General features: G+C 41.2%; 3 protein-coding genes across 3 annotated transcripts; 2 read left to right on the forward strand and 1 right to left on the reverse strand.

The window, feature by feature from the left end:
• Nucleotides 1-874: 874 nt before the first annotated feature.
• On the reverse strand, nt 875-4,161 carry LOC102715473 (myosin-binding protein 7-like). The gene is made up of 3 exons (XM_015834195.2): nt 3,084-4,161; nt 1,356-1,402; nt 875-1,266 (listed from the first exon to the last, which is right to left on the reverse strand). The coding sequence occupies exons 1-3, from the start codon at nt 4,005-4,007 to the stop codon at nt 1,164-1,166; spliced, it is 1,074 nt and encodes a 357-aa protein (XP_015689681.2). The 5' UTR covers nt 4,008-4,161; the 3' UTR covers nt 875-1,163.
• A 5,410-nt stretch (nt 4,162-9,571) lies between these two features.
• On the forward strand, nt 9,572-11,168 carry LOC107303811 (probable carboxylesterase 15). Its single transcript, XM_040521702.1, has one exon. It carries the CDS (start codon nt 9,719-9,721, stop codon nt 10,730-10,732), a length of 1,014 nt encoding a protein of 337 aa, XP_040377636.1. The 5' UTR covers nt 9,572-9,718; the 3' UTR covers nt 10,733-11,168.
• A 3,809-nt stretch (nt 11,169-14,977) lies between these two features.
• LOC102704688 (probable glutamate carboxypeptidase PLA3) lies at nt 14,978-24,523 on the forward strand. The gene is made up of 10 exons (XM_040521701.1): nt 14,978-16,141; nt 17,035-17,277; nt 18,148-18,300; nt 18,455-18,523; nt 21,344-21,431; nt 21,821-21,904; nt 22,390-22,478; nt 23,267-23,380; nt 23,801-23,935; nt 24,070-24,523. Exons 1-10 carry the CDS (start codon nt 15,026-15,028, stop codon nt 24,292-24,294), a joined length of 2,316 nt encoding a protein of 771 aa, XP_040377635.1. The 5' UTR covers nt 14,978-15,025; the 3' UTR covers nt 24,295-24,523.
• The last annotated feature ends 212 nt before the right edge of the window (nt 24,524-24,735 follow it).

A 24,735-nucleotide genomic window follows, 5' to 3' on the forward strand; every position in this document is an offset into this window, starting at 1 on the left:
CTCCCAAATGATTACGTCTATTTGAGAATTGAGATCAGACCTGCGACAAAGGCGTTGCTGGCCTTCTGAGGAAACCTTTAAAATATTAATTACAAACAGCCTCATCAGTATGCTTGTAACACGTATAAGCAAAACCACTCGGTAATGATTAAAAATAATTTGTGAGTAAATTTTTATATAAATATTATTAACGATTTAAAAGCAAAGATTGAAAAATAAACTATGATAAAAACTCCGAAATCAACTGTATATTTAAATTTTAACTTATAAATATAAACGAAAAGATTAGGGGACAAAGTTTCAGCCACCGGTTGTATCTATCGCTGTCTTTGTATAGACAAGCTGGAGCATTTCAACATCTTCTTCCCCGGCATTTATGTATGTTTGACATCTTGTTTCGGAAGCATTCAATCCAGTTGCACATTGCTGATAGAAATGCGTTCATCGTGGCCAAAGAAAATATAAATTGGATTATTTCAACATGAAAATGATATCAGCTGAGGAAATCAGGCCTGGAAATGGATTTCAGTGCAAATTTTGACAAGTGATTTCAGGATCAACGATGAAGCCGCTACGAGGGAAAACAATGGCCCTGACGTCTCAAGGTCTTTTCTGGACAATCAAATAGCATTCGAAGCAACTGGGAATTTTTCTGGACAAATTCCAACAGTAACATAAAGCAAATGAAACATTCAAAAACAATCAGAACTGCAACATGCTGTCCTGTAAAATTCCTATTCTGGGCCGCATTGATCATGTCACACAATCAAACAGCATGACAAAATTTCTGGATCAAAAGTAGAAATTGCCATCCAAATACACACCGTTTAGACAGAGCAGACATGCAAATCATATTCAAAACTCCAGTATTTCAGCAACTGCGCAAACAAGATCATATTCCACAACTTACTATGATGTACACTCTATACAGAGCATGTCAGTTAGCTCCTGATTACAAGCTATCCACGCCTAAGTTTGAATAAACACGCTGTAAGACAAGCTCAAAGCTTCCAAACATACACATACAGCTCAAAAACTGTGCTTGGGCAAAAAGAAGAGGAGATGTCAAAGAATGCAATACACACACTTACAATGAAGTCATAACCAATGATCCCAGGATCGGCATTTATAGACAGTAGGCTATAGGATTATGAAGCTCATTTTCATCGTTCTGGCCTAGGCAGACGACGCCAGGGACTCAACATGGTGGATCTGTCTAGTAGCAGTAGGAAGCCAATGAACGTAGTTGACAAGCCAAAGGTATACCTGTGAGATATCCATGAAAGTAAATTTAGTGTCACTTCAATGAAAAGGATATTGATATATTCATAACCAAGGCATAATATAAAATCTACCTGGCTGTAGAACTTCGGTTTCCCCAAAAGATTATTGAGAGCACCCACTGGAGCAAAGAGATAAAAGGCTGTTAGTTTCTGATGGACAATCAGAGCCAATGCTGTGAATACGATACATAGAGTGACAGAGAACACATGTTAGTGCGGTCAGAGAAACGAAGAAGGATCAGTTATTAACTGCATATTACGTGGGAAAGAAGCAACAGAAAGTATTTTAGTCCCTTCCAAATTTAACTTCTCATGTTGACTAGTATACATTATAGGATTCAAGAAATGGAACTGAGATAGAATGAAACACATGTTAGTGCGGTCATTACTCCCATACAAAATTGTGGTTCAAATTTTTAGCAGTCAACCACATCTAGCATGTATGCAACTCATTGTGTGTTGACATATGAACACGATATGAAGACAGTAAAATCATTAGCTCTGTAGGAAGTAAAGTTGGAACAAAAATAGCTCAGAGGGGAAACTGATGGCCACAACAACCCTCTTTTAAGCTTTTGCCGAATATTTTTTGGTAAATGACCTCCCTTGAATTTACAAATTTAACTATCCAAAGTATATTAAACAGCAAAAAAGTCGTCATTAGAAATTTATTCTGCTATATTTTAGACTGCTGGAAATACTGAGCTGCACGATGTGCATAGCAAAAAGTGGCTAGATGATTCAAGGAAAATGGACTGGGCCAATGGGGCTTAACAAACTATTATCTTGTACCAAAAAAAGGAGATCTCAGGATGCTGTTTGGAGAACTTCTCAACTGTTCAAAAGGCTACTCAAATATTGAGAAATCACTACAGATTTAAGTTACCAAGACATGTAAATTAAGGAACGCAAAATGAATATATTTCTACCAAATGGAAGTGTTTCTATACTACTACTACTCCAACAGGAATCAAACACACACAAACACATAAGTCCTTCATATAAAGATAGTACATGCAGATTACTCCCTGAATTGCCAATTCTCTGCTTTCAATCTTTCTAGCAGCAAGAGAACACAAGCGAGTCTAAAAATGAGTCCAGCCATTAGTAAATCTGGAAATGCCAAAAGACTAAAATGACTAACATTTCGATGTACTCAACTCAAGTGTGAGCCTAAGGAAAAACATTGATAACCAGACCCTAAATTTCCTTTGTTGTACCAACCACTATTTGTTGTTTTACTGCCTTAGTCCATAGTAATTCAGTTGTTCTACACTTAATATTGATTGATTTCATCTACATTCACCACAAGCAATTGTTTACTGAACCCTCCCCTTTCCAAGATAGAAATTTTGAGAGTGACATTACATTTGGGCAGTAGAAATGTTCCAACTCAACTAATGAAATTAACTTGTCCAGATGTCACATTCTCTAAATTTAGCCTAAATGTGCCAAATGTCGAAACTTACTAAGAGCATCTCCAAGAGATGTCTAAAATTGATCTCTAAAACTAAAATTTGGGAATTGAGCAAGAAAATATATCTCCAACAGGTTTATAAAAACATTCCTAATATTTACACATGTCTAAAATTAACCCACTTAATTGTGTCCTAAATTTGGGGCAAGAATACATGTTACTAATACAAGTTATTCATTTTTAGATTTCTGTTGAAGGAGCGCATAATTTTTATGCCTAATATTTTTTTTAGATGAACCCAATACGAACTTTTAGAAATCAAAATATTAGCATTCTCTTGGAGATGCTCTAACATTGACTGATGTAAGCAAGCTTAATTATACCTTACAAACTCCTAGCACCGAGAAGCTTCGTGGTGAGACAGCCACCCTCTTGGCTTTCTGCTCAGCAACCACCTCCCAGCACAGCCGGCGCGCCATTGCCCTCGCCATCACCAGCTGAGCTCTCTCTGCCCTCAATGCTGCGATTTCGCTCCGCATTGCCGCCCTGTCCGCCTCCAGAGCTTCCACCCTCGCGTACAATCCCTCAGCGTTGCTCTCCCCCACGTACTCACCCACAACCACCGCACCGGACACCTTCGTCGTCGTGCTCGCGCACCTCACATCCACCGTGTACTCAAACTCCTTCTCCACAGGGGTGAATTGCTCTTCCTCCTCTTCGTCGTCGTCGTCGACCATGGCTTTCACCTGCATGAAACTGCTCGAGCCGCCGCTGCTTCCTTCTGCCTCTAGTGTGGCCATGTCGATATGCTGTACTTCTTCGCCATCTTCCTCGTCCTGCTGCTGCTCGTCGTCGTCGGAGAAAGAATCAGGGTCGATCCCGTGGGACTGGAGGCGGGAGTGGTAGGATGCGGCGAGGTCGGATAGCGAGGCGAGCTCTTCCTGCACCTCGCGCTCCCGATCGGCGCGGCCCTCGGCGTACCGCCGGAACTGGCGGGCCTCCATCTGCGCGGCAGCCTTCTCCCGCTGCAGCCGCTCGATCATCAGCATGGCCTCGCTGGCCGCCGTCTCCGCCGACGCCCGCTCCGCCTCCAGCTCCGCCTGCAGCCCCTGCGCCGCCACCTCCGCGGCCTCCTTCTCGCCCCGCAGCCGCGCCGCCGCCGCCTCCAGCTCCTCCAACCTCCGGATCAGCAGCTCCGGCGCCTCTCCTCCCCCCGCCTTCGGCGACAGCTCCGGCGATCGCGCGGGCGGCCGCCGCTTCACCGACCGCCGCGACGACGGCGGCGAGGGCTCGCCGACGGGATCCATGGAGGCATCTATATATCCAGCAACACCCGAACCCCCAACCCCACCACCCTCACCACCGGCGGCGAAGCGCGGCGCGGCGCGGCGCTGCTCGGAAGGGGAAAGGCAGGTGGCGTCTGCTGGGAAGCGACTCGAGCCGATTGGAATTTGACACGAACTGGACCAACCAATTCAATATACTACTCAAAAAAACAATTGAATCTGGACCGTACTCGATTAATTTGGCATTAGATTGGTGAGCTTTCCACGTCGTCGTCAGATTATCAAACTGTTTAATGTGTGTCCTTGCAAGCAAACTGCAAAAAAGGCTCGGGCGACCTGAAATGAAACAGCGGCTGTTACGTGAATAGTTTTATGACATAGATATCAAAACTATAAATTAGATAAGTTTTAAGGAGATGAAACTCATCTCTCATCTCATCAACTCTCTTATTTAAAAACTCTGTCAAGTTAGTAATTTTGCTGATGTGATATTCTATTTAATATGCATGATATCGTATGAACCATGCTTTGATATTGATCTTACGATTAATCTGTTTTGATTAAGCTTGGTGGGCCCGGGAGCAGGAGGTGGAGTGTAATTCATGGGCGGCCACTAACCATGGAAATCGTGGAAGGGAATTTTTTATTTTTTGCGGCGAAAAGGCGGCGGATTCGAACGAATTTTCACCGTGTTGCGATGGAAACCACGAAAAACACCCTGCTTTGCAGTGAAATTTATGTGGAAATTGTATAGAAGGATGCCAAATTTAGCTCGCAGAACCAAACAAGATGGCCGTTGCTTGGTTCGCGTTGAGACGACGCCACGGCTCGCACTTGAGGTGTGTGTTTCCTTCTTGCCATCTGCCGTGAAAGTACAGATCCCGTTTCTCGCGTTATTCCGTGCAGATTTTCATTGTCCTGATCGCGGGTCAAGGCTTCGTCGTACTGTCTTAGACATAGGTCAAGGATGTTGTATTCTCGTGGATTGACGATAAAATCAAATAAATATCATTAATAAACTAGCATTGCGCCCCGTGTAGATTACGCGGCTAACTTTGTTATTAAATTTATTATATAATATCAAATATAGTTTTATATTATATTGTAAAATATATAATATTAAAGTGTCTTTTAAACTTGGACCTAACTTTTACATTTGATGCACCGCAAATTAAAACAGTGACTTTATTGATACTATCTTAATAACATAGTAGATATAACAATAATGCTACAATAGATCAAAGTTGTACAAAATTTATGGCATAATATCTTTTCTTTCCTCCGTCTTCTTTAGTTACGTATCTTTCATATATATTAAATAATTGTCCATAACTTATTTCAAATATATTTTTAGGCATATGAGGATTTTTTTTTAGTTTAATCTTGCATGATATCCTCGTAGGTATCGGATGGCAGCAGCGCCGATTAAAAAACCCTGATTTTTTTCCTTTCCTTTCCTTGTCCGATTTCCAAAAAATATTATTCTTTTCTTTTTATCTCTTATTTTCCATCTATTGCTCGATTAAAAAAATTGACCTTTTTCCTTTCCTTGGACAGCAGCAGCGCCGATTCAAACAAAAAAAACCTGATTTTCCCTTCTCTTGTCCGATTCCAAAAAATATTATCTTTTTTATTTCTTATTTTCCTCTGATGGCTCGATCCAAAAAAACTCTGATTTTTTCCTTTTCTTGTCCGATCCAAAAATCATTATTTTTTCTTTTTCCTTTCCTTGTCCGATCCAAAAATCATTATCTTTTCTTTTCCGATTCCAAAAGATCACTTTTTATCCAAAAAATCACGTTCTTTTTTCTCCTAAAAAACTTCTTTTTATCTCTTATTTTCCTTCGACGGCTTGATTAATTTTTTAATCAAAAAGATAGTTTTTTCTCCTAAAAATACTCCTTTTTCGATCCTGGTGTGCGTCCGTAGCGGACCCTACTGGGCCCACGAGACTAAGGAAAAGGAAGCGATACGTTCCTTTTTTTTGTCCGATTAAATTTTTTTTGTCCGATTAATTTTTTTCTTTTTTTATTTTCTCTCGATTAACGTGGGATTTTCTATCATGTGAGAGTGAACGTGTTTATATATATAATAGATAGATGTCAAATTTCTTTTAAGAATGTTATGGATGAGCTAGTGTTCTATGAAATACTACTGTACTTATCCCAGAGCTATTATCAACATTAGAGTTCCATTCATCCCACTCTGCTAAATGCTGGAGTATTTGATAACTAAAATATTAATGGAGCAATATAACGAAGCCCTAGCGACGATGATAATTATACAACAAAGTTACTTGTATAATAATATTTCATAAACCTCATACTTGATGTTATCTTAAACTTGTGGGTTTGACAATAATATTTCTTTGATTCCCTCTTGATTATTTTGAGTCTCGTTTTTTCGTTTCTAATTATGCTTATAAATTAAAATTTAAATATTCAACCTTAATTTTAGATTTGACTCTGGATGTTTTCATCCTAATTTATTTTTTAGCTTTGACTCTTAGATCACTAAAAATAAGTATATTTTTTTATCTTATTGTTTAGCTTTTTCTATAAATAAACCAAGGAATCACCCCCCTCTGACATCCGTTTGGGCTGATTCCATGTAAAGGCGGTGTTCACTCAGAGGACAAACTATGGTGCAGATTCGCTCTAAATCTGATCGATCGATCGATCGGTTAAAGTTGGGACGTTTTCGTATTTAAAAGAAATTCAAAAGAACTCTTACAAACAAGTATGCGAACTATTTAATTTACTCAACAGAAAAACTGTACGACGGCGTTCCGTCCGTGATACGGGACAGTTAATGACGTCTTTAATTTAACATAAACTGGTATCTTTGTATAGCCTTCCTCTCCTAACATCCTCGTGCACACAGCCCCACACAACAATTCTTTTCATAGACAGGACAAAAACCAATTTTGTCAATACTTCAGCGGTGGACAAATCCCCCACACTGGCGATGCGGCCCCAGCCTCCAGTGACATCCTCGCCACACCGGCGCCGCTCCTTAGTTATCAAAACCTGACACCTTAGGTATCAAGTGATACATGTTGATACCTTCCGATATTATGTGATACCACTTAGAACCTAATAAATTAATACATGTTGATACCTTCCGGTATCTTTTGTTATCATCTGATACCTGTTGATACTAATCGGTATCATCCATGTTTCCATATGAAATCAAGTGATGCCTAATGATACCAGCTGACATCATATGGTACCATGTGATACCTGCATGTTTTTTAGCTTCCCTTGTCGCGCAGTGTTATGATACTAGATGATACCAACTGGTATCATACCAGTGGTCCTTTTGGTATTATCTAATACATGTTGATACTAATCGGTATCATTCAGGTTTTAATATAAAATCAAGTAATACCTAATGATAACTACTGATATATACTAACATCATATAGTACCACTTAGAACCATATGGTACCGCTTGATACCACCTGGTACCATGTGATACTTGCATGTTTTTGAGCTTTTCTTGTCGCGCATCGCTATGATACCAGATGATACCAACTGGTATCATACTAGTGGTATCATCTGATACCAGCTACATGTTGGTACATGAGGCGCATCTGAGCATGAAGGCGGTGGAGGTGTGGGACACGCGGCGGCGAGAGCACGGCGTGGTGGCGCATAGCGCGACGTCGGCGGAGGCGAGCAGACGATGGCGTACATGGGCACCGGATTTTCTCTTCGCAAAGATGTGCACGTAGCCACATTGTTCTACGCCGTTCTAACTATGTTTTGATTGGTGCAGTCTACGCATAAAACTTGGGGTCTTGTGATGTAATGTACAGTACGTACCAACAGGTCAAAGTAACGTGACCTGGAGCGTCAGGTCGGCGACGAGCGTGTGGCTACCCAAACGCGACACGGCGCCGAACTGTGCGGCGGCCTCTCGGGCGGTGCCGTACTCGGACATCTTCTGCCCAAGCCTAAGCAGCTCGGTGGCCAGCTTCTCCATGTGGGGCCCGCCGAACAGGGCCACCCGCCGCGCGTGGACTCCACATGGTTTCACACATAATCTGTCCCGTACATAGATGGGATCCCGTCCCGTAGCGTTCCTCAATGGGCAGTTAGAGAACTATCTAATTTAATTAACTGTAACTACAGGAAATAAATATCCAGTTGAGTGTTTTCTTAATTATTTTATTTTTTCGTCAATATGGAAGTTGAAACTTAAGCGCTGCTGTATCCATGGATGTACTGCATTGTTTGGGGATGTCAATCGGTCGTGTTAAAGGCATGGGTAAAATATGGGCTTGTTTAGTTTGCAAAATTTTTTAAGTTAAATGTTATATCGGATATTTGATCGGATATCAAAAGACTATTTTGATGACTAATTAACAATTATTTTTTAACCATAATCTACCTAAATAATATGGGTACAAGTATATGCGTGAGTAATAAATAACTGGTGGCCGGTCTAGCGCCAAGCCCCAACTGACCAATCTGTTTAACTTCCTCTTCCGATCTCAAAATAAACAAATTTTGTACTGATATAACATTTTTTATCTAGACTGATATATTATTAATATATGTTTGAATAAGACTCTCTACATACTACTCACAGTATTATCAGTGAGCAATATTACATTAGCATTAGATCTAAATTATCCTAATATCACATATATCCTAGGTTTATTTATAATATGTCTCATTGCCATAAAGTGCTTTACGACCTGGACGCTGGCGTGACCAGCTCGTCAAGCCTGGTTACAGCATCTCTAACGGTTTTTCTAAATTCGAGTCTCCAAAAATTTATTTGACCAACTCTTCATTTTATTTATCAAGTCAAACTCATTATTTACGGCCTCTAAATTCAAATCTCCAAAAGCCTAGTTACAACCTCTTCATCCTTCATCTTTATTTTGAGTATATGTAAATAGGATCCACGTGTCAGCCTATACACCATTCTTCTTCATCTTACACGACCTGAGAGCTGAGGAAATACAGTGCTAGTCCGTGCAAGGGGATGACACATCAAAACTCAAAACAAAAATTGCAGTGGTCAGCACAGCAAGCAACTTCTCGTATCCGTAGGCGCCAAGCAATAGTACTGCACCTTAATCTGTGGAGATCAGCTGCTTCGACTATTATTCAACGCAATCCACGTGCTGCGCCGCCGATTATTTCGGGTCCATGATCATCTCACATTCTCACGTACCAATTCCTCCGTTTCAGTCTATACAATATTTTAGTTTTATAAATATATATATATATATATATTCATTAGTAACACTCAAAATATTTTTTGTTTAGACAAGATTTTAGTTAATTTTTTAAAATTCCAACCATAGATTAATTATTAAATGTTTAGTTTAAATTTTAAATAAATAATATATATTGATTCTCCTCGAAAACTTATTAAGTTTTGAAAATTTGATCAAATCTTGTTCCCATAAATATTTTTAAGTCGAGGAAATACTGTTATATAAATATAGAAAAAATCAAACATTCTAGTCAAAGAAAAATACTTTTTTTTTAAATAAAGACCAAAGCCCAGCTTTTATAAAGCCAACAAGAGACAGAAGCAAAAATACTTTCGATCGAATTGCTATATATACGAGCACATGAAAGACAATTTCCAATCCCAGCTGCAGTGGAGTCGTCGATTCGTGCTCCAGTAATCTCTGAGCAGCCTGGGTTCACTTCCACGGTTCCACCAAGCGCGAGCTCGCCGGCCTCACCGTCACCAAGCTGCGCGCCATGGAGTCCGCCACGCCGGCGCCGTACGTTGTCGAGGACTGCGGCCCCAACCTACAGCTCTTCAGCGACGGCACGGTGGTCCGCTTCGACGACTACAACATCCTCCCTCCGCTGGTGCTGCCGCCTGAACTGTCCGCCGTCCAGTGGAAGGACGTCGTCTACGACGCCGGCCGCGGCCTCAAGCTGCGGGTGTACAAGCCGCCACCGGCGGCTGCCGTCGCTGGGGGGAAGCTCCCGGTGGTCGTGTACTTCCACGGCGGCGGGTACGTCATCGGCAGCTTCGAGATGGAGAACTTCCACGCGTGCTGCCTCCGCCTCGCCTACGAGCTCCCCGCCGTCGTGCTCTCTGCCGACTACCGCCTCGCTCCCGAGCACCGCCTCCCTGCTGCGCACGACGACGCGACGACCGTCATGTCATGGGTGCGCGACCAGGCCGTGGCGACCGGGGACGCCGCCGACCCGTGGCTCGCGGAGTCAGCGGACTTCGGCCTGGTCTTCGTCTCCGGCGACTCGGCCGGCGCGGGCATCGTCCACCACATCGCCCTCCGTCTCGGCTCGGGCCAGGTGGCCGTCGACCCGGCGCGCGTCGCCGGGTGTGTGCTGCTCTTTCCGTTCTTCGGCGGGGAGGAGAGGACGAGGTCGGAGGCGGAGTACTCGCCGGGGCCGTTCCTGACGCTGCCGTTATCCGACCAGGCGTGGCGCCTCGCGCTGCCGCAGGGCGCCGCGAGGGACCACCCGCTGGCCAACCCGTTCGGCCCGGAGAGCCCGGCGCTGGACGACGCCGTCGCGCTGCCGCCGCTGCTGGTGGTGGCGGCCCAGCACGACCTGCTGCGCGACCGCGACGTGGACTACGCCGCGAGGCTGAGGGCGACGGGGAAGCGGGTGGAGCTGGTGGAGTTCGAGGGGCAGCACCACGGGTTCTTCGCCGCCGAGCCGTTCGGCGACGCCGGGAGCGAGCTGGTCCGGGTCGTGAGCCGCTTCGTGTACGGCAACGCCGCCGCGTCCAATTATTAAAAGTCCAACCGAGCGGGAGTGGGTCGGTTGGTAGTTGGTACCGACCGCTCACTCTCGCGCTGCCACATGAAACACGCTCGGGGCATTCCTACCCATACCATAAATTTTTCATTATCAACAAAAACACTAGACACTGCTATTTTAATACAAACATCACTATTTCACACTTAAATTTAATGCTACTTATCTCACGTGATCTTGAATATTGTATACAAACCATATCTCATGTAAGACATGAATTTATTCTCTTTTTTTATTTATTTACTTGCCACTTTATTTTTTATTCTATGTAGCAACTTAATGTTAGGAACCCTATCCTAATCATTGGTTAGGAATTCTTTCTCATTCCCACTTTCTACCACGTGACGCACGTCCACGGCCCACCTTGGAAGCATGTTAGACTATTGCAGCAATTTCGTTCGTATACCGCGTGGCTGTTTGGAGGAAGAGATTTTTTTTAAAGTATATTATCACATCGAATATTTGACGTTACTTATAAGTATTAAATAAGTATTAAATATAGACTGTTAACAAAATTAAATGTATAAACAAAGACTATTGCATTAGACAAATTTTTTAAGCCTAATTAAGCCACGATTAGCAAATGTTTACGGTATCATCACATTCGCTAATCATGAACTAATTAGGCTCAACACATTTATCTTACGGAATAGTTCAGAGTATGAGGTGGTTTTTATTAATAGTCTATATTTAATACTTCTAATTAGTGTCTAAACATTCGATGTGACGCAAGGACTTAAAAAAGTTCATGGGAACTAAACAGGCCCATAGTCTATTTCGATTTTTAGTACTGGTTTTATCACTTTTTAGGTTTTTTTGATTTTATTCTAGTTTTTTAAACTCAATCCACACCATACATCTCTTTTGAATGGACAATAATAATGGTGTTAAGTCATTAAAGTATCATTTTTATCCTTTGTCATGAATTTTATTTTTATCCCTATATTTTTTATTATTCATGGTTTTAACATCCGTTCTAGATCACAATAGTATATATATACTGATAAAAATAAAATTCCCTACAAAGGTTAAAACTTTACTTTAACAATTGACTTAATACCATACTCGCCGTCTAAAAGAGGTGCACAAAATGGATTGAGTTTAAAAAACCAGGAGTAAAATAAAAACCCTAAAAACATGGTAAAATTATTATTAGAGGTTGAAACATGGGAAAGAACAAAAATTTTTAAGACTTTATTAAATTTGACTAAAATTTAATGTGATGATTTATTATGTTTAAGAGTAACTTTGTGCAAAATTTAATCAATTTTTATATATAGAGCCCACGTATATCTCTTCCCTTATCGGTTACACATACCTGTTGAATAATACCGTTTGGATACGTGTAAATTTATTAAATATGGATATGAGTTATACCCTTCTCAGTGACAGGTCCAGTAATAGCTGTACCCTCCTTAATTTGTGAATAAGTATTAAAAATTAAAGTTGTATCTCGTAACTTTGGTTGTAATCTATATAAAAAAACATAAAAATAAGTCGCCTGGATGGAACATTCTGTCATGGGCCATGGCTGTGCCATGTTTGATGGAACGGGATAAAATTACACGCTAGACCGCACATGGTACAAAGCGAACGCATACCTGTGTTGTTGTTTGTGGATTATTTTTAGTTTTTTTCATGTTCTTTCGGCACGAACTGCTAAGGCCCTGTTTAGTTTCAATTTTTTTTTCAAAAACATCCCATTGAATATTACATTAAATATAGATAAAAATAAAAACTAATTATACAGTTATGAAAAAATCGTGAGACGGATCTTTTAAGCCTAATTAGTATATGATTAGTCATAAGTGCTACAGAAACCAACATGTGCTAATAACTGATTAATTAGGCTCAAAAGATTCTCTCGCGGTTTCCAGACGAGCTGTAAAATTTATTTTTTCATTCGTGTCCAAAAACCCCTTCCGATATCCGGTCAAACGCTCGACGTGACCCTTTTGCCAAAAATTCTTGGCAACCATCCGTCCCATAAAAACTTTATTTTTGATTTCTGTATCCAAACATTTGATCATTTGTCTTATTTAAAACATTTATATAAAAACTTAAAAAATTAGTCAGGTATAAAGTACTATTCATGTTTACTATCTAGTAACAATAAAGTTATTAATCACAACAAATTTCAAATAATATGAAGAGTCAAAAAAATTGTATCAAAAAATTAAAAAATAAACTTAATACGGAACAGAGGTAGTATATATATATAAAATATAATATAATATAATTATTTATATTTATAGAGTATTCTTTAACTTTATGTTAGCTAACTTTACCACCGTAAAAAACCAAATATTCTTTTTTGTTAAAAATTATCTGACGTTGTTTCCTCCCTCAACACCAAGCAACTAACTGTCCCATCGCCTAGGTTTCTACAAGGAAGCACGTGCGGTGTATCCTGTATGCGCTATAAGCTAGATCGTTTTCTTAATGTACTGTATACATGAGATAACCATACTACAAAGAGTTGACATCTTTTCGCTGCTATTTATATTTAATTTTAATTTGTAATCTTAAATTTATAGTAGATTTTAAGTTTTTCATCGTATTTTTTTATCATGGGCTTTTAGATCGCTAATAAACACATATATAAAAGTTTCGTTCATAAATTACTTTTCATTATTAAATATGACATTCCCTAACAAAGCTGAAGGATTATCCCATAATAAAATGGAGAGGGAGGAGAGGAAAAGAGAAGCAGGCTGCAGCCACCTGCGACACTGGCTTTTAGGAGCTTTGTAGTGGCATTATTGTTTTAACACGTGATATATGGCTATATACGATACTAGTGAAATATTAAATTAATTTTAGATAATATGATAAAATTTAAAGATAGTAGACGGAGATAAAACGAAATGTAAAAGGTGTTACTTATTTACTTTACTTCGCTTTGAACTGAATTCAGATGGTTGAGTTTAGACAAGGGGGCACACATACAAAAAAATTTAGACAGGGTTCTTTGGCACTCCTATCCTTATATAACTCAGTCCTGACTATATTGTTAACTTTGGTATTAAGCGGCCATGTATAGGAATTAAAAAACCGGCATACACTGTTGCTCTATTACTACACTGTTGCTCTATTACTGGATGGTGTGAAGCAAACGTCACCAATAAAGTTGGTACCAGTTGAAAACAAATGATTTTCTCAGAGGTCGTTTGGATGGTGTCTAGCTTATACTTCCTTTATATTTTTTATATGACATCGTTGACTTTTAAGTTCACGTTTGACCATTCGTTTTATTAAAAAATTATATAACTATTAATTATTTTGTTATAATATAATTTATTATTATATAAACTTTAATTATGCATTATAATTTTGTATATTTGGATATAAATTTTGAATAAGATGAATGATTAAACGTGATTCTAATAATCAATGGTGTCATGCATAAAAATATGGAGGAAGTACTATTTTAAATCCGATAGAGTAATTCGTAGCAGCTCAGGATGTTTCATCTTGCATAAAGAATAAAGCGCACTTACCACCACCAGGCACCAGCCCTATGGCAAATTGTTGGAACCAGCCACCCTCTGGATGAGATCAAAAGACACATTCCCCCGGCAAAAGAAAAAAAAAACTTTTGGCGTATCGAGAGAAACAACATGTTTATAATTAAAAATAATCTTTAATAAACTTTTATGGACACACCGTTAACGATTTAAAAAGCAAAAGTAAAATATAAACAACAAAGAGAAAGCCTAAAATTTACACCAAATTTAAATATCTAGAATTTGGCTTACAGGTATAAGGAGCAGGAAAAAAAAGTTTTAATACACTCCGTGCTAAACTGCTACTACTGGATAGCCACCAGGAATCCACGATGCGACAGTCTATCCATCCATCGCCGTTCACCAACCAATCGGCCGATCATCCTCTCACTCTCGTCCTACTCCACTCCGGCGCCACCACACCAGAATTCGCTCGCTGCAAACCTACCGCTCTCCGGACGCGATGCGATGCGCCCGTCGCTATCCACCGCTCGATCTATCGGTACACGCCGGAAAGCCAAACGGGCCGGCACGGCGACGACGACGACAACCACCACCACCAGCAGCGAGCTTCCTCTTCCGAGCCGGCGAAAGACGCCAAAACGGCACACAGAAAACGGTAGCGCACTACCGGTAGCTTCCACCGTCTCCGGCGCCCAATCCAGCGTCGCCGTGGACGCGTTACATCCAGCGGCGGCGCACTTTTTGAGAGATGAGGTGAGATGGGAATGGGACCCCACCCAAAAACGCATCGAAACGGTGTGAAATGGCCGAAATGCACGGGTGGCACTGGCTCGCACGCACGCGCGGCATTCGCCTCACCACAAGGCAAGGAGTCCGCCCGCTCGCCGCCACCGCCGCCGCCGCCGCCGAACCGAGCACCGCGTGTGGCGGGGGTTTCCGTGGCGAAATGCCGCAGGTCCCCTCGTCGCAAACCGCCGCCGCCTCGCTGGCTCGCGTGCCCCCCGCGTCCGTGCGCGTACTCGTTGGGTTCGGGGTGCTGCTGCTCGTCTCGCTCGTGGTCGTCCACCGCCGACCCGCGAGGACGGTGGGAGGGGGAGGCCCCGGGCCCGACCCCGAGCCCGACCCCGCCGCGCGGTTCCTGTCGCTGTCCGAGGGGGCTAACGCGACCATCGCGGCCGACCTGCGGGCGCTCACCGCGGGGCCGCACCTCGCGGGGACGGGCGCGGCGGCGGCGGCGGCCGCCGCGCGCGTGCTCTCGCGGTTCCGCGCCGCGGGGCTCCGAACCCTAACGCGAGAGTACACGCCCCTGCTCTCGTACCCCGGCCACGCATCGCTCGCGCTGCTCCGCGCCGACCGGACCCTCCCGGCGGACCTGTCGCTCGACGAGCCGGCGGACGTGGGGCGCCGCCTCGTGCGGCCGTACCACGCGTATGCTCCGTCCGGCGGGGCCGTCGCGGAGGCGGTGTTCGTCAACCTCGGCCGCGAGGAGGACTACCTCACGCTCGAGCGGCTCGGGGTGAGCGTCCGCGGCCGCATCGCGGTGGCGATCCGAGGAGGAGGCTATCGCGGCGGGGTGGTGCAGCGCGCCGCGGAAAGGGGCGCCGCTGCCGTGCTCATTGCCGGGCACGCGGACGGCGGAGTCGAGAGGGGCACGGTAATCCTCGGAGGCCCCGGCGACCCGCTCACCCCCGGGTGGGCCGCCACGGCCGGGGCGGAGCGCCTGGATATCGACGACGAGGCAGTTAAACGGCGATTTCCAGCCATCCCATCCATGCCGGTGTCAGGCAGGACGGCCTCGGCGATAATACGGACCCTGGGTGGCCCGGTTTTGCCGGCGGAGTGGCAGACCGGAGTTGGACTTCCGGTGGATGTCGGCGGTGTTGGACCAGGTCCCACGTTGGTCAACTTCACGTATCAGGTATAAATACAACTGTACAACCTCACCTGGATTTGTCTATCTATGATTACTCGCTTAGAGACAAGGAAGATGGGTACGTTTGCGGGCAGCAGAGACTAGAGTCGCCATGGACCGCTCCTTTGACCTATCTGGACTGGGGTTTCACTTGGTAAGCTGTCAACATTTTGTTGTCAACTTAAGAGAGACGTCTGTGAGGTCTGAATGGGGGATAGAGTCTTCGTGGTTATCCATGTTGAGAACCTGGATAAGCTACCCAATTTGTTTCAGCTGTGAAAGAGAGCCACTACATTTGCAGTCTTGATTAGGGAGCACAGTAACTGCTTTTGCTGATGGCTGGGGCTATTTTGGTTCCAGTGGACAGTGGTCCTAGCATCTGTTGATTTGTTAGCTTTTCTGAACTCGTTGTAGTGAATACAAGTAGATACTTGATGTTGAGTCTCTTGAGTCTTGACCATTGAGCAGTTTTTGCTCCTTGCGCAGTGCAGACTGGTTAATTCTAGAGAGATCATTGTTACAGATTTACATTGAATGAAAAGATTGTTGTGGCCTACGGAGCTCAGTTGAGCTCTAAATCATTGAGACATTGAGCATCTGGGTGATGTAAGTTTTGCAAGTGGTACGCTTTTATGTCTCCCTTTGTTCTGTTGCTGTGGACCTATTTGTCATTATTCTGCGTTGTTTCTATGCTGGACCTGTCGTCATGTCTCTCCATTGGAGGAGCTGTATATTGGACAAATAAAACACTGCATCATAGCAGTCCTGTAGGCACATCAGTGTTCCAGGATGCATCTTTTCTTTTGCATAAGTGCATATTTGTATCTCTGGGAGATGAGACTATGTTTTGGAGTTTACTGAAGTCAAGACCATAATAATTTTCTCTTCCCTTATTTAAGGAGGACAGCAAGATGGCCACGATACATGATATTTTTGCCGTCATAAAAGGGTATGAAGAACCTGATCGTTATGTTATCCTTGGTAACCACCGAGATGCATGGACCTATGGAGCAGTTGATCCTAACAGTGGGACATCTGCACTTCTTGATATTGCTCGGCGTCTTGGAATAATGCTGAAGTCAGGCTGGACACCTCGGAGGACCATCATTCTTTGTAGTTGGGATGCTGAAGAGTTTGGAATGGTGAGTTCGTATTGAAGAAATATGAGTATATATTGCTGAATAGATGGATTATCCAATTAGTAGTGGGCACATGTGAAAAAGGAAACAGTGCACATTCCCCACACGACCTAACAATTTTAAAGTGACATATATAGTATTTGCATTTTATGAAAGGAGTCTGGGAAAAAGAGTCATATATAGTTGGCAATTAGATGCACATATGGTCAAAACATTAAGGTGTGTTTGCCATGAATATCAAATCAAAGCTCTTAAACTGGTTAACACTAAGTTGGGACTGCATTGAAATAAATAATACTCCCTCTGTTTTTTATGCCGTCGACTTTTAGATCTATGTTTGACCATTTATTTTATTCATTTTTTTTGCAAACATATAAAATTATAAGTCATGCTTAAAGTACCTTTAATGATAAAACTAATCATAACAAAATAATTATGTAAATTTTTTGAATAAGGCAAATAGTCAAACTTAAATGCAAAAGTCAATGATGCCAAATTAAAAAAAACGGAGGTAGTGTAATAATTATTTGCTATATGCAAAATAGTCTTGGTAGTTTGTAGCATGCCAATTTTGGCATGGTTTTTGGTTACAATTCAAATATCCGAACAAGGTTGATTTTAAGTTTAGCATGTTTCTTCCGTTGGATCATTTGCAACTTGGAATCCCTTCTCTGCTTCCGAACTTGGTTTAATTTGTATGCGCCATGTAATTGTTAGGCTTGTTTTCTCTAAAAAAAGTCGAGCATGTTCACAGTTATCCTTTTGAGTGATCTTTCTGGTTGATTTGATTCATCTGTCACAATTCACAAGAACTCATTTTATTTGCTGCTGCGTTTATTTTTTTTTCTACATTTTGAAGGTTCTTTTTTCCAGATCGGATCAACTGAATGGGTTGAAGAAAACCTTGAAGATCTGCATTCAAAAGCTATAGCTTACTTAAATGTTGATTGTGCGGTGCAAGGTGTCGGGTTTTTTGCTGGTTCTAGCCCCCAGTTGGACACCCTCTTGATTAATGTTACAAGACAGGTAGAGTGAAGTATTTCCATTCCGTTTTCTATGAGGTTGGGTTTTCATTTAGAAACTCCAGTACACACTCAGCTAGCTATACCAAATTTTGGAACTGTGCTGAGGTGAAGTTATGTTTATTTCATTCAAGGATTTTTGCCTTTTTTGCTTCTAGGTAAAAGATCCGGATGTTGAAGGAAAAACAGTCCATGATACATGGACTAAAATGAATGGAGGCATAAATGTAAGAACTTGAAGGTTTAAATATGCTTCTGTATATACATATCGAGATTGTACCTAACCAATATTGCCACTAGGTGTTCTCAACCGGTTTAAAGTAAAACATCACTTTTACAGTAGTCATATATAGGTTTCACTTTGCACATTGTAGGGTTGGTAACTTAGAATTATCTATATTGACAGCTCATCTTATGCATAGTGATCTGGTTAAACCTTTTATTTTGTGCTGTTAGTAGGGTATGTCGTGCTTATAAGTAGGAGTAGATTTTCATTCCTAGAAGGAGGACATTACACACAAAATATGCTTCCGAGATATCCTAAGTTGGTGACGTCAAATCTTTATTGTAGTCAGAAAAAGTGAAAGCTACTACTTGCTATGCATTGATCATGTACTTCTGATCTGATCTTTTTTTTTTTACAAATCCTTGCAAAAATAGGCGTAAAAAATCCATGAAATTGCTATTTAGAACAAGATATGTCAATATTGGTTTAGTATAATGCATCAATTATACAAAGAAGAACCAATAACAATAATAATTTGACCTTATCTAGCTGCCAGCACCTTCAGTGGGTGAGTCTAGGCCCAGGCCATGCCTTGAGGTCGCTTGGGGCCTGAAAGTGAAAGCCCATTGATAAATATCACTAAATCTCATCGTTGCATCTAGGAACTATCCCTGACTATTGATAAATATTAAATTTCAAAATTGTATACAGGCTGGGCCGGCCCATGACTTGGTCCAATCTTGGGTTCAGCCCTGACCACCTTAAAGCAAGTTGGGGGATGCTGCTCCAAGATTAGCCTCTAATTACTAGAACCATTACATATTATAAATTAACTGATTACTTGGTCTCTGGCTGGTTGATCTTTCAAAATTGTTTTGCTAAAAAAAATTTCAGAAATTGTTGAAAAACATTTGAATGCAACATACATGGCAGTTTATCCATAAGCAATGATTAGTTGTCCTGAACAGCTATGTGACATCTGGAATACTCCCACTCATTATCATGTTGTTATGTGGGGATTGCGGTACGGGAGGAGGCGCAGGAGAGTCCGGCAGCAACAGGATGACAAGCAATAGTAGAGTTTGTTTAATTCAGAGTTCGTTAGAGATTGGTTTTTATTCTTTGAGTTAGTTAGGATTTCATTGTGTTAGCTATTTAAGCCAACTTCTGGCCGGCTAATAGAGATAAACAAATTCAGATTAAATCGTCTCTAAGCCCTGCCTCATTGGTGCATCGTGATCCAGCTCTGCCGCGCCAACGAGGTCCAGGGTCGTGTCCCTCTCTACTGCTTTCAAATATAATCTCCGATGAAATCCTCCCTCTAATTCTCTAGCCCGTGACATCTTGGTATCAGAGCTCAATGTCAAGCCGAACCATCATAATTACTTCAAGCACTCCAAATGGCAGCTTCTATAAATACAATGGAAAGCCGCAAACCCTACAGAAGGTCATCCCCTTTCCATTACAGTCAGCTTTACCATTTGAGATATCTGGAGTTGACATGGCTAAAACAGTTGAAGGTGCATATGAATGGTAGGCATATCGGTTGCAGAGAATAATCACCACTCAGCTGGGTGTCTCCATCAAGTGGAGTATGCAAGGTCTGGACCCCACATGAAATTTTAGTGCTAGTCAAAATTCATACTTTCCACTTATATAGAATCGTGGAATAAGGTAATAACAAATTGTGTCAAACTGTCAATGGATATTCAAATTCAAATATATTAAATCTACATAATTATCTATACCAAGTTGTACTATTTTTTTGTTGCATAATACTCTCTGCGTTCCAAAACATTAACATTTATAGGCTGTTTGGCGTAGATTAAGATTGATAGGATGGAGATAAAAGACTTTAGTGTCACTCAATAAATAAGGGATGGTTTTGGTGGTGGTGGTGGTGGGGGAGCGGGGGATGGGAAGAAATTTAATGAGAAGTGATTGATGGGACAAATATGACTGAATAGTGCTAGAAATGGTTATATTTTGGAATGAAGGGAGTATTGCATGTAAAAAATATAGAGTTCAGGTTGATTACTGGATAGACTTTGGGCAAGTAATTTCAAAGTGTCAGCTATTGGTCTAACTCGTATAACAATCACTTTGGTTTCTTGACCAGGTATATGAGATTACCCATTTGTGCTTACTCAACAACCGATTCAAGCCCCACCATCCCTTTGAACCTTTTATTCTGACCTTGCAATTAGATGTGTTTGCCCCTTGCTTCTCAAGGCCTCAACAGCAGATTCAATGCTATTATCCCTCGACACTACTATGTTAATTGCAACCAGGTGTACACGTCTGAAATAATTATTGTAACTGGCACGGAGGAAACCTTATTTCTATCAGGCACATAGATGCCCCACTTTCTCTATTCCTATTTACCAGTGAGGTGCGCAAATAATACAATGTAGACTTCCGAGGTACCTATAATGTGTAGGGTTAAAGTAGCGTGCTTGTGTAAGTGTAAAACTGTAAATTAGGTCCACCATCCAGTTCACATGTCCATGACACCCCATCTGCATTATTCCTTGTCTTCAATGAACAAGCTGCTTATTGTGGTCCTCCTTGCTGTAGTCCCTTCCATCACCTTACTCATGTGCTAAGGGGTGAGTTTCTGGCACAGGAGGCCAAGCATTCTGCCAGGCACCCCAGTAGTCATTCCATCAACTTCACTCTGCTTGTTGTCTAAACTTTTCTATTTTATGCTATTAAATTAATGCAATGCTACTGTAACTTAAAAGACTTCTGGTTATGATCTTTTGAGCGTCTAAATCATATATTCATATGCTCCGATTATTTACTGATGGTGAATTTGCAGATAGAAAGACTTGCCAGAACTGATTCTGACTTCGCTCCTTTTCTACATCATGCTGGAATCCCTTGTGTGGATTTATACTATGGGAAAGGTAGTTTAACCATACGGTCAAATACTTGCTGTTGATTATTGTTTAGATTACCTTAGAACTTTCCTTTTCCTTCATTTTAGCATGTGAGCATACTGGGAAAAACCTGGCTCCTCCCAAAAGAGAGAACAACACGTGTTCTCTTAAGCACAAGACATTAACGTAACCCCATTTTTAGGACCATTACTGCTTGCTCATTTTTTAAGTATTTTGTTTTGAGCTGTGCAATTCAATTTGGCAGCCATACACTATAGTATAGCTCTCAATGTTTTCCTGGTCCCAAGATAAAGTTAGCATAGACAGTATTTCCCCAGCACTCGCTAGCGATAAAATGTGTATTGCTGATTCTTTTAATATGATGCTAGGCACCATCTAACTGATCTAATATGCAGAATTTCCTGGATATCATACGGCTCTCGACTCATATAACTGGATGGAAAAGTATGGTGATCCATTGTTTCTTCGTCACGTGGCTAGTAAGTAGCAGTAGACTAGTAGTGATATCTATACTCCTTTAAAACAAGGTTTGGTGGCAATGAATCTGCCACCCCATGCACCCCCTCTGCATATTTTACAAATTACCCATTGAACTTATTAGTATTTAAAAAATCACATCTAAATAGATAGCTAGATATAAAATCAAATTAAGGTGAATGTTCCCTATAAAAAAGATGTATAACACATCTCATAGAAAATATATATTTAGTTATTTTAGGCAATATTAATATGTTTTCTTTTATCCATAGCAAAACATAAACATTCAATGTACAATGTTGCTGGTTCAAATTATGGTAATTTGAGTTTACTGGTACTAGACCGGTCAAGAGTAAGAACATTATGGGCTATCCTATATAGAATTATACATAAAATTGCAGCAGAGTTTGTTATTTTGATGCTTTAAATCATGCTGCACGCATTTCTCTTATAATTCTCATCAGGCTCATTTACTTTGGCCCAACAGTTGCTGAGATTTGGGGACTTCTGGCCCTTCGCTTGGCAGATGACCCTGTGCTGCCATTTGATTATCAGACATATGCTTCCCAGTTGCAGGTACATTGATTCTTTCAGAATTAACATTTCCATATGATTGGCATTTATCATCCTGAAGAGCTGTACGTGTTTGTTTATGTAGTATGCTCATTATTTGCTTCTGGAATGGGGGCCTGACCCACAAACAGGTTTCAACTCAAACTACATGATCGTTGACAATTTTTAGTACAAATATGCTCAATCTAGTTAGGGCCTATTCACTTTGGAGAAATTTTAATCCATAGGAACAAGAAAAGTGCATGAATAGGAATGCATGTCCGCATCAATCCATAGGAAATTTTTCAAGAGGTTTGAGTGGATGAAAATTTTCCTAGGATTTTTGTATTTCATTTGTACAAACCGAATGATTTTCATAGGAATCTAATTCTTTGTTTTTACTCCAAACAAGTAGGCCATTAATCTGAACTTTGGAAAACAGATATAGTCAATTAATCATCCATGATACACCGACTTGATGGGTTCATATGATTCTATTAGATTATGGGCATATTACTATTCCCACGACATCATACATACATACATATATATATATATAGAGAGAGAGTTTAGCTACGGTGAGTTGTAACTCACGGGCTGCTCCGTGAGTCGGGATCCAAAAACATATCAAACTACCTCTAAATTTCGATTTATATGGCTCACTAGATTCTTCATACCAAAATCTTGTAGCACGCAAAAACTTTTCATTTTTGGAGATTTTTAAGTATTTGTTTGAAATTTTTAAAAGTGATATATATATATATATATATATATATATGTTCTGATTAACAAATTAAATTTGTAATATCTAGGGGCATGCAAATGTATTCTCTGCTATGATGCAAAATAGCACATTTGTTAATTTGATGAATAAATTCGCCGACGATCTTTCTGGTGCAGCCATGCAAGTTCTGAAGGAGGCAGAGGTATGTTTAAGCTCTTGTGTCGTACTCCGTATTTATTTATTTGTATTCTATTGTCTTTCTGTTTCCATGTATTTGGGTAGCCTATAGTCTATTAGATGTGGTTGGCTGTATATTTTCCTCTTCTAGCTGTCTCTGCACACAGCACAATACTTTCGGTATTTACAAACTAGTGGAAAAATGCAGCATGTATATTAGTCATGCTTAGAACATATAGGTAGTAGATTTTAATTTCCGAGAACTTTAATCCTTTTGGTGTTTGACACATCACATAATGCTTTCTCATAAAAAAATAGTACATCAATTTGTCATCTTGCCATTTCCTACTGCCACTTGAATTCATATTTTGAATACTCTGTACCTCCATTCTTTGCTTATGACATCATTTTTACTTTCTGCTTATTTGGTACAAAAAAAATCCAGAAATTACAGGACCTCGATGTATCTGATGGATACTCTCTGATGAGGCGGCGGCTGTTGAACGACCGCCTTCTACTCGCCGAAAGGAGCTTTCTCCAACCTGATGGACTCCAAGGAAGAGGATGGTTCAAGCATCTGGTGAGCCTCCCACTTCTACGCATAACCAAAATCTGGGAGACGATAGCTCTCAATGGACAGTCCATTCATTCATTGCCATTTTTCCCCAGAACTGAAGATGATATCACTAACGCTCCTTTTATCTTCCTTGCTAGTTGTACTCGCCTCCTGAGGACTACGAAAGCAGGCTTTCCTTCTTCCCTGGGGTAGCGGACGCCATGTCCCGGTCGAGCAATCGAAGCGCGAAAGAACGGCGGGCGTTGGTGCAGCATGAGATTTGGAAAATCTCAAGGGCAATTGGAAGAGCAGCTAATGTTCTTAGAGGTGAATTCAGCCACAGGAACGAATCGTTCAAGTCTAGCGTCTCTGTGGCTCCATAAAACCTGTGTATAAATAAAACTGGTTGGGGGTTTGCTCAGAGAAATGAAATCTCGTTGCCGGGCGAAGGTGGTCTTCTGTGGTGATTTTCTTTCCATATTGATGCACAACATCAACTTTGTTTAGAAGAAAGGTCTAATAATCTTAAACAAGACCCCAAATATTACAATCTGATCGCCAACATGGAAAGTAAAACTGAGGTAAATCTAATCTAGGCTCGCAGCTATTCTTTTCGCACCAGCAAATTAACTAACGCCGATGGAGTATCTTTACCTATTCACATTAGTCATTAGCCACTTTTTCAAAAAAAAAACATTAGTCATTAGCTACTGTAACGTTGGAATTGCTTATGACCTCACACTAAACGAATCAATAAACATCAAAACGAAAAATGTGCCAACTTCTCACAGACGGGAGCCGGCAGACAATGATCGGATTGTAGC

The sequence above is a fragment of the Oryza brachyantha genome, chromosome 3 (genome assembly GCF_000231095.2).
Source record: "Oryza brachyantha chromosome 3, ObraRS2, whole genome shotgun sequence".
NCBI classification, from domain to species: Eukaryota; Viridiplantae; Streptophyta; class Magnoliopsida; order Poales; family Poaceae; genus Oryza; species Oryza brachyantha.